The sequence below is a fragment of the Gossypium raimondii genome, chromosome 13 (assembly GCF_025698545.1).
Source record: "Gossypium raimondii isolate GPD5lz chromosome 13, ASM2569854v1, whole genome shotgun sequence".
Classification (NCBI taxonomy): Eukaryota; Viridiplantae; Streptophyta; class Magnoliopsida; order Malvales; family Malvaceae; genus Gossypium; species Gossypium raimondii.
Genome location: NC_068577.1, coordinates 42,375,928 through 42,386,771, shown reverse-complemented (window position 1 = coordinate 42,386,771; position 10,844 = coordinate 42,375,928). Strand labels below are relative to the sequence as shown.

Here is a 10,844-nt window from a genome sequence, read left to right as displayed (position 1 = left end):
TTATACAATAAGTTCCCTCATTTTGCTTCTGAACCTGACAGCCCTTTAAATTTTCCGAGGACTTTTACCGGCAGATTGACAACTTGTTCTATCGACACGTCGAAGCGGAGATTTGTAATAATGCCGAAGAATCAGTAGGCCATATAGGAGAAACACAGTTTGTTTAAGAGTACAGTTTCCTTTATCTGATTCATGCCAGAGAGAATAAACAAGCAAAACGCAATGGTCGCAATGGGACGCTCAAGTGCCACCTTCTCTCCAAAAGTGGAGGTCGGAGAAGTAGACACAAGTGCACCTTTTACAACAGTTAAAGATGCTGTCACTCGTTTCAGTGAAGCTACTTTCTCTGGGGAAAACCCCACCATGAAAGCAGCAAAAGCTCGCCCTGCAGAGGTATTAAATTTTCGAGACTCGGATATGATATTTATTAGTATTTCCATTGCCTAATTATGAACTACGTGATTCTATCTTCAAGGACTGATTGCAGGGGAACTGCGTGTTCGGTAACATTTAAATCTTATCTTTTTCGGATGTATTTGTTGTTGAGCTGCAGAGAGTGTTGGCAAAAGATACTCAGCTTCGCCTGGCTCAAAACGTATTGAACAAATTTAAGGGGCGCCTCGAAAATGCCGAGACAACTAAGTCTCAAGCACTTGAAGATCTCGAAAGGGCTCAAACAACAGTCGAGGAACTGACTCACAAACTCAAAACTGCCAACGAATCAAAGAATTCTGTGATCAAGGCTACAGAAGCTGCAAAGGATCAGGCAAAGCAGTTTGACGAAACGAATTCCGGTGATCTCCCTGGAACCAATGGTGCTAGGAGCCAAGACTTGGAGACTGCGAATGAACAATACACAACCGTGATTACCGAACTTTATGCTGCAAAACAAAAACTGAGCAAGGCTCGCAAGGAACGTGATGCATCCTTAGAAGCAAAAATTGCTGCTTTCAACCGAGCAGGAGAAGCTGAACACGCAGTTAATGTTAACATTGAAAAGGTTGGAGCACTCTCCAGGGAGATTTCAGCTGTACAGGAATCGATCGGAAATGTTAAGCTTGCATCTCTTGAAATACAGAAAGAACAAGCTAAAACATATGCCGAAAAGGATACCCAGAGGCAATTATATAAAGCTAAGCTTGAAGAGTCCACAAAGAGGTTGCTTGCTTTAAAGAACGAATCTGACATTGAACTTGCAAGAAATCTTGAGGCAAAACTGTGCGAAACTGTCTATCAGATTGCGGATTTGCAGAAACAGATTAAAAATGCGAAGGCTTCCGATCTGGAGTCCGTGCAAGCTGTTACTTCAGAGCTCGATGGTGCTAAAGGATCACAGCAAAAAGTCATTAACAAGGAAAACTTGTTGAGGAATTTGGTGGAGTCTCTTAAGGTCGAACTAGAGAATGTGAAGAAAGAGCATTCGGAACTGAAGGAGAAGGAAGCGGAAACAGAGTCCATTGCAGGGAATCTGCATGTCAAGCTTCGGAGAAGTAAATATGATCTTGAAGTTTTCCTTGCAGAGGAATCCAAAACAAGAGGAGGCTACGAAGAAATGATTTCAACCCTCCAACAGCTATCTGTTGAAACGGAAGGCGCACAACGAGAAGCAGAAGAGATGAAGAAGGAAACTGAGAAGTTGAAGTTGGAAGCTGAAGCCTCAAGAGTTAGGCTCAAGGAAGCAGATAAGAAGTTGAGAAATGTTTCTGAAGAAAATGAAGCTGCAAAAGAAGCTGAGACACGGGCACTTGATCAGATAAAGATGCTTTCCGAGAGAATAAATGCTGCCCGTGCGTCAACCCCAGAATGTGGAGCTGATATCACCATCTCTAGGGAAGAATTCGAGTCTTTGAGCCATAAGGCTGAGGAGTCGAATAACATAGCTGAAATGAAAGTAAAGGCTGCCATGGCTCGGGTAGAAGCAGTGAAGGCTAGTGAAAATGAGGCTCTCGAGAGGATTGAGGCGATTCAGAAAGAGATTGAAGACGTGAAGGCCGCAACCATGGATGCTTTGAAGAGGGCAGAGGTGGCTGAAGCAGCGAAGATGGCAGTGGAAGGAGAGCTCCAAAGATGGCGTGAAAGGGAACAGAAGAAAGCAGCCAAAGTAACAGCACAGATTCTACCAGAATCATCCCCACAGCATGGCAGAAAACAAAAACAGAACCCACCGGACAAAATTGTTCAGGTTCAAAAGTTAGAAAAATCTAAGTCATCCATCTTCGAAAAGCCAGTCAGTATATTGAATCAAAGAAACAACCAAATCGACAGCGGATCTCCATCATATTGGCCTGATGAGAAGTCTGTGTGAACATTGCAGTCAACCAGATCTCCATCAATCGATCGGTTCGGCTAAAAATATCAGAATTGACACTGATTAGTTTATTGACCTAGCTCCCTTTCGGTTAATTCTGCACCTAATTAGCCTTCCTGAAAGCTTTCAAATATTTATCAGAACTGAATGTACCATGTAAGATAACTTTTGAACTATCAAATGTAAGAATGGGTGCTTCCTCAAAGCAGCAATTTCCCCATTAAAGCAACTATGTTTGAGCAAATATTCAGAGAACGCTGACAAGAAAATTATTCCAGAAGCAATGCCATGCATCCTACAGAAAATTTGGTAAAATAATGAGCTATTATCCACCCTGGGAAGGTGGCATATTGAGTTACATCAAATTAGTCGCTGTCTGCTAAAACAGCATCGGATTCAACCCGATGCAAGAAAGCTCTGCTATTACATTTGATAATTGAAAGACCAAAAAGCCTCTCATTCTAATGTTGATTTAACCTTTTCCGGTCAAAGTGCTGACTCTCAAGTAACATATTGGCAACAATTTATGAAATCAGTAGTATCGTAGGATCTAGTCACCATTTACTTTAAGCCCATTTAGGGAGTTGCAAATACCATTTTGGTCTGCAAGCCTCTGAAACTCAGATTCGATGGTCTTTGCAATCTTGGTATCTTCTGGATCTGGCTCGGGAAATTCTACGTGAACTGATCCCTGTTTGATTGGCCTACCACTCTCTATAAGATTAGCTTGATGCCTTATGTAATTGTAAAGTTGTTGATGGTAGGAGTGGTCTAATGAGAAACAATTATCTATGGTTCCATTGCTTCTGTTCCGTGATGATCCGGAACCCTCTTTTCGACAAAAATGTGGGAGGGATGAATAATCCATTACCTGCATGGTCAGAATGAACATATCATATGTAGTAAGAACAAACAAAACGGCTTGCTCCGCAAAATCACACGAGAAAACCAATTGAGTGGTGAAGTTATTTGAATTATCCATATTCATTAAGAGGAACTACCGAGAGAAGTAATTCAATCAAGCTATCTTTTCATACATCATATTGAAATAGAATTCAAAATTACAAAAGGAAGTTTAGTTGGGTCGGGGGAAAGAAAAGTGAGTTCAAAAGAACTTTTGTAAAATTGAAAGGACTAATAGTCGAATATGATTGAATGCAAACTAAAGACAAACTACAATACCCTTCACATTATGGGAGCTTGATATGAAATAGTGGACTTGCGAATCGAAGTGGTGATTTCAACATGAGTGCAAGGAAAAGGCATATATGAAAACCCGAAACTTAGCTTTCTTAGTTCATACAACCACCAATAAGAGGTGGTATTCAGCCGATTAGAGATTCAAGTCCCAACATTTTGCAGCCCCTTTACCTATTCCTGGGCTGAGGTTTTGCACCAAAAATAAAAATGGAAAGTGCATCTGAAAGGACAAGTATTGCTGACATTTTAAAACGAAAATATGCTTTCAAAAGAGTCTTACAAACATGCAAGGATGTGTTTTTCTTACTTTGAGTAACTCGTCCCTTCCGCAACCTTGAAGCACCTGAATTTTCCTCTTCGTCCTTTCTTGCAACAGAGGTTTTACAGCCTGTCAACATTTCCAGAAAAGCATTAGAATTCTACTTTTTTTGTAGAAGTAAGCTGAGAGATGAAGAAAGTTACAAAATATAAAAACCTTCCAACATGCCGAAAATATGTATGGTGCATTGACAATATAATATGTCTCCGTCTTCTCTGGATAATTTAAGTCATCAATTGTTGATATAGTAGTCAGTAGCTGCATCAGCAAGCGACCAGTGAGACCGACCAGTATTACATAGAGGAGAGTTGGCACAGTAATGAGCAGAAATTCTTGGTCATTTTCATTTATTTACTTAGGAGCAACATTTAGACTTAGGTACAATGCTATTAAAATAGGAATAGAGAAATCACTAACATTGATCTAATTACATTGAAATCAAATAAGCGATTAAGTTGTTGGTTAATGATGCTAGGTTGAGAAAGAGAAATTCAGCTAAAGAGATGGTAAGGAGCACGTGTGATATGATACTAAAAACATACCTTTATTTGGTTTAATGCCGAAAGCTTCAAGCCAGTCATATCTAATACCTTCAAACATGTGCTAATATGTTTTCCATACTTCTGTGTGGCCGCAGGCTGTAATAAAAGCAATATGTTAGACAATATAAAAAGTAGGTACGTAAGTAAAGCAAGAAACATCAAATTGACACAGTCCATACTCACCAATACTACACGATCTCTATATTCATTCATTTGAATGTGTGACTGTACATAGTAATTCACCTAGAGCACAAAAGATTTACAAATTTAAGTATCACCGAAATAACTCCATACACAGCAAGCTGAAGTATACACATGCATCTGGAAGTGCAAAAAGACTATGTTATTCGGACTTGGGTGTGAGTGTCAGATATCTGTATATACCCACTTTCAGATATGTGTTGAAAATGAAGACTTCAAGAAAAATAAAGAGTCAAAGCAACATAGCAAAAAGATGCTTTCCACCATGGCACAACTTATTAATGGAACAAGTCCGCAAGAAGAAAATTGAGTGTGGAATCATTGTATGGCAACAGTCAATTTCTGGGAGAAAATAGTGAACTTCAAGTATCTGATGCCCTGAATTAAACAGTTGAATCTAGTGCATTTCAGAAAAAGAATATAACTTCTGTTCTTCTAATAAGTTATACCAAGATAATGTTTCAAAGAATCATATTGCCACTTAAAAGCTCAATAGCAAGTCTTCGGAAGATTTATTTCAAAGCAGTTTTAAGCATCAAACCAGATTCTATAGTCTCAGTGCAGAGTTTAAAGTTAAACAGTTCAAATGCCCTTACGGATGCTTTATCATATGTGCTAAGCCCAACACCGATAGCAATGACAGGAAGACCCTGGAAATGTCGAAAGGCATAAGCCAGTTAATCGCCATGGAACCACTTTCAAATGTAACAAAAAATTTCCAAACAAATACGAGTCACCAAATCCACTAGCAGGGCAATCAAAATAAATACGAATATCAAGATAAGTCCTACTGAAAAGAGTAAATACCTCTTTTGAGTAACCAGATAATCCTACAAGCTGAGAATCTCGCACTGCTCTATATAAGTCAGCGGGAATAATTGGTTTCTATATAATCAAACAAAGTAAATCAGTTATCTCAAAGATTGCCAATTTCCACAATAAATCATGCTGTTTCAACAGCATGGTTTTGCAGTATAAGCTGATAAAAAATAGGAATCAATTAGTTTATAATCAGAAAAACTCACTGATAATATGTTGTCAATCTCATTCTGTATTCTCCATTGTAAGCAATCAATTAACTGGAGCAGGCACAAACTAGGAATTAATAAATTGGAAAATGGGGAAAAAAATAAGAAGAAATCTTTGGTCCCCAAATTTTATTATTGCTTAAGTGCATCCGAGGAATCTCACCATTTTATAGGCTTTCTGAACATCCCAATCTCTCGCTTTCAGAAACCGCGCTAGAGTTTCAGTTGGATACCCATGGTGCATGTTCTGCAGACCAAGGGATTCAACTTTAAACTAAACTTTTGGCAGATCATAGCATAAAACACGGATTTAAAATGCTGTATTCATCCTTCTGATCCACACAAGTCCATAAAAACAGGTACATATAAACAAAACTTCTTCATAACAGCTCAAATATCTATACAAAGTAGGCTTACTGGGAAGGAAAATCATATCATCTGCATTTTGTTTATCTATACCAATACATATGGCTCTAGATATTGGGTGGCACTTGTAAAATTTTCATCTACAGATTGTATGGTTAATATCAAATCCACAAATCCTTAACGATGATCTTACAATTCAAAAAGATTTAAACTAGCAAGTACCAACTAAGCTACCAATTTACACAACTATGCAACTTACCCAGAGTAGGATGAGTGTTTCAAACCTGCCACATGTATACTAATTTTTCCAAGTTTTGTTCCATTTATTTAGAGGGTTTTGAGGGATCACACCCCATTTACTATGTCCAAATATGTGTCGTGTATATCAAGAAAAATGAATCAGAGCAACATCGACCATGGAAACTAGTAAAACAGTTACAACAGACAAAGCTCCAAATCAAATCTACTACAATTTCAGAGAACAAAGAACATTTAACTGAGATAAATCAAGCAAGAGATAGATCAGAACCAGCAAAGAACATGAACCTCCTAAACAATGAAATTGCAAAAAGGCAAGCACTAGGATCAAGTCCACAGCACAAAACCTAGTTACTAGAAAAACTTGGCAAATTATTACTAAAGTTATATATGAGTTCCTATTTCTTATCGTCAGCCCCTTATCTCAGCATCCAAGTACAAAGACAAATAAAAGAATCCCCCCCCCCCCAACACACACACACACACAAACTAACCTGAAATGTGTCGTTCAATTTCTCGTCAACTGTAAGTCCAATTTTACAAAAATAAAATTAGCAGAAAGAAAAATTGTTAGTGATTTGCAGATCAAAGGAAGAGAAACCCAAGAAAGGGAAGATAAAAAAAATCAATCTTATTATATACTGAAATCTCACCATTTCCCATCAAAGACAGAAATTGCTTTATAGCTTCCTGATGAGTATTGCTCATTTTGTCTATCCTTTCTCACAAATTAACAAAAAGGGAATATAAAGAAGAAAATTTTTCGTCAGCAAAAACTGAACCTTCAACTAAATAAAGCTCTAGTTCTACTTGATTTCCCCTTCTTGCTCTCTTTATAGCTTAAAGTTCGAAAATTTATGCTTAAGAATCATCAAAAGAGAGAAAAATAAGAAAGGAGAAAGCTCCGTTTTTATTTTTTTTTTCAGACAGAAAAAACAAAAAATAAAATAAAATTGAAACTAATGAAATCTGGGAGTGTTTGTTGTCAGCTGGTTCAGAACATAATTGTTAAAAAGCAACCATAGCTTTATGAAATGGAAAAGAAATTGAATTTGAAGTAATTAAAAAATAAAATAAAAATTCATTTTTAGTTTAAGAAAAAGAAACTCAATGATCATATTAAAGACGTAATAAATATTAGAATTAATATTAAAAATATATAATAATAATAATAATAATAATAATAATAATAAAGGAAAGTTATTTGTGTTAAAAATGATGAAAATTATAGTTTTTAATAAAATTATATTATTTTGAATTAAATGTGGGAAACAATATAGTTAAGTTTGTTTATTAATAATAAATATAATTTAAACTATTTTGAGTTTCCCATATGGAATTCCTCAATCTAAAAAATTATAAAACAAAACCTTGATTCTTTGATTCATATTTAAATAAATGAATTAAAGTTTTTGGTACATAAATGGAAAAGTGAAGATCTAATTTGATTGTATTATTGATTTGACCCATTTATAATAATGCCACTTAATTAGCCATTGATGTATCACCTTCCAATTTTTCTTCAACATTTAGCATGATTTTGAATCAATAGTCGGTTGGGAGGTCGAATGATGACCATGATTCATCAGCTTGCCATAATAATTAAAATAATTATATTTATTTCTTAAAATTTAAAAGTCATAGCTATTTGTTTAAGAGTTGCAAGGCTGTAAGGACGAAATGTTTGACCTTTAAAGTATGTGGATGTTTCTATTTCTAAAGACCAAGTTCCCTAGAGATGATGTCAGTTTGGGCTGCTAGTATTATTCGCCTTCCCATTCGAGTTGTATTTCTATACCACAACCTAATATCATTTGGATTGCTGAACTTATTTCACCCGCACATACACACAAAAGAATTTTCAATTTCATATTTTAAAGATATTATTCATGAATTTGTTGGTTTTACACAAAAATAAAAAATATCCTACCTTCACCCCACCTCCCGTCCCATGGAGGGGGGACGGGATAGTGGTGGGGAGGTCCAATGGAGTGGGAGGTTTTTATTTTATTTATTATTAATATAATTATGTTTATTTCATTTAATATAATATTTTTATATTTTGAGGGTTAATTTTTTAAAATTATGATTAAATCAATATAATATTTAAAAGTTGAGAGCTAAATTTGTTATTATATCGATTTTTAATTACCACATCACTTGCCGATTTTAATAGAAGTGGCCAAAATGATCGAATTATGTATCGTGGGTACTTAAATTACAAACTTTTTTTATTTTAAGTGTCTAAAATGAAAATTTTTATAGTTGAATGACTATCTGTAGTTTATCTTTTTTTCTTTAAAAATAACAAATATTATTATAATAATAATTTTTATAGAAAATATTTAAATAAAAAACTAAAAATAAGCTTAGTGACTAAAAATGAAATCCGAGATTAATGATAAAGATTTGTTAGGAACATGGATAATTTTTATTCTACCAAAAATTTTATTTATAATAATTTGTTTTAGACATAATATAATGTAATGTTGATATATAAATTAAAAAATATATATGTATTTATGCCGAATAGAAATATGGAACGCATATGTTTGAGGGATATGAAAAAACCAAGTAATATAAATGGGGATAAAACAATGCTATTGTTTCTTAACCTTTTGTGTAGGAAGTTTCTCTGAAGCTTCAATTTGTGCCATGTTTGATAGGTGCAAATTAAAAATGTTCTGATTCTCCCAACAAGAGAGGTTAGTGGGAATTGAACAGTTACTAGAGGAGAATAGATGCTAAGCTCACACTCATCAAAATTCCCTGAGATTTTTAGATTTCAATTTAAAATAAACATTACACAAATAAATTAAAACCAATTTCCATTCCTATATTTTATAAACTTACATTTTGCTGCTAATTTTTTTATCCATAGAAAGTGATTTTTGTCATACAATTTGAGAGTTGGCTGGTTTTCCTTTCGGTTCTACACCCGGTTGTGAAATATGTGATAACATAGAAGTTTAAAAGGTTTTTTTTTTTTTTATGTTTACGAGATTTTTTTTAGAGAGTATAAATTTGCAATATAAGATGTGATTTAAGTTTATCTCATTTATCAAGTTACAACTTAATTTTTATACATTAATTAGATCATTCTCCTCCACTAACAACATATTTGGTTGACTATAATAGCGAATCAAATCACGACTGATTCAGTTGCTTTTCTTATTCCTTAGTTTGGTTTATGGGATTAGTAATAAATGGAATAACACATCTAAATTTCGTTTAGCAAAAATACTGAATGACCATTCTAACCTCCACCGTGTAAGGTTGACTATACCCATAAAATTACAAATTCACTCAAAAATATAATTTTAGTAGATAGCTATGAGTAAGGTCGAATCAACAAAGACCAATAATAATTTTACTTCTTTAATAAAAACAAATAAATTAAAAATAAAATGGGGTTTAAAAATTAAAAGAAACTAAAATTAAAATTAAAATCGTGTAAAAAGAAATTGCAAAATAAAATATAGGAAAATAAATATAATGAGAGACTAGTCAAAGGTAAAATCTCAATTTTGATTCGTGAGTTTGATCATTGATACAAAGATAATTTCAGTGTTTTTTATTAAATTAGTTATAGTTGTCAACTTGATAAAGGATAATATGGATGAACGCGGAAGCATATCGTAAAGTTTGTCAAAGTCGCGGATTTGACTTAGGGCTCTAGACATTTGGAAAGAAACTTGGATTTTGACACAACCTGAAACGAAATTGAATCCAAGTCAGATAAAACAATTAAAATAAATAACTAAAATAAAATAAAAAATCAAAGATTAAGGAAGCGAATAAAGAAGATAAATAAAAAGATAGAACGTGGCGTGTAGAAGTCCTAAGAAGCCTTGGAAACACGAAGAATCCACAACCCCCTTCAAGCGGCTCTAATTTCCCCTCCAAGATAGAAACCTAGGCAAGAAAAAGTTTGAAGATGATCCTCACAATCTAAAAACATTGTTAAAACTCTTCTAAAAAAAACTCAAGAGAAATTCTTGAAAAGAAAAACCCAGAGAGAATTTATTAACTTAAAAGAGAAATAGAATAATAATGAATTGTCTAAATTGTGTACAATGCAAAGAACTATATATAGGCTAGCTAAATACATCTAAATAAAACTCTTAAGTATACTAGAACTCTAATTTAATCTAAACAAGAAGTAGTTTTAAACTAAACTTTCTTATTAATATAAAACTCCTAAATAACTTAGAATACTTAATAATTATAAAAAATTCAAAATAAAATAATAAAATAATAAAAGATGATAAATACAATATCGGGCTCATATATAATAAAAATTAAGCCTAAAACCCAAATCCAATATGATTTAAACTCGAATTAAAAGCCTGAAACTCGTAATTCTCGTCATAATCTCGTTCAGAAATTTTGCTCGCGCAGTCTTCACTAAAACGGTCATAACCTGAGCTCTCGAAATCAAAATCGAGTGATTCAAAATGCATTTCAAATTTAAGACGTACATCTTCAAACGTCATGTAGACATCTAAACCCAAAAATGCCAAGATCATATCCAAAAAGTCATTGCAAGTCTGCTGATTTCCCAAGCCTGAAAATTGACAGTTTTAGTGATTGGAATCTAATAAATTTCACCCCATTCATGC

At 34.1% G+C, this 10,844-nt stretch overlaps 2 protein-coding genes across 2 annotated transcripts; one reads left to right on the top strand and one right to left on the bottom strand.

Moving 5' to 3' along the window:
• On the top strand, positions 1-2,376 carry LOC105783384 (WEB family protein At5g55860). The gene is made up of 2 exons (XM_012608807.2): positions 1-393; positions 554-2,376. Exons 1-2 carry the CDS (start codon positions 193-195, stop codon positions 2,303-2,305), a joined length of 1,953 nt encoding a protein of 650 aa, XP_012464261.2. The 5' UTR covers positions 1-192; the 3' UTR covers positions 2,306-2,376.
• Positions 2,377-2,489: 113 nt separating this feature from the next.
• On the bottom strand, positions 2,490-7,227 carry LOC105783383 (SEC14 cytosolic factor). Its single transcript, XM_012608805.2, has 11 exons — positions 6,876-7,227; positions 6,717-6,745; positions 5,762-5,845; positions 5,596-5,649; positions 5,378-5,455; positions 5,167-5,220; positions 4,553-4,612; positions 4,370-4,465; positions 3,984-4,085; positions 3,816-3,896; positions 2,490-3,179 (listed from the first exon to the last, which is right to left on the bottom strand). Exons 1-11 carry the CDS (start codon positions 6,928-6,930, stop codon positions 2,859-2,861), a joined length of 1,014 nt encoding a protein of 337 aa, XP_012464259.1. The 5' UTR covers positions 6,931-7,227; the 3' UTR covers positions 2,490-2,858.
• Between the last annotated feature and the right edge of the window lie 3,617 nt (positions 7,228-10,844).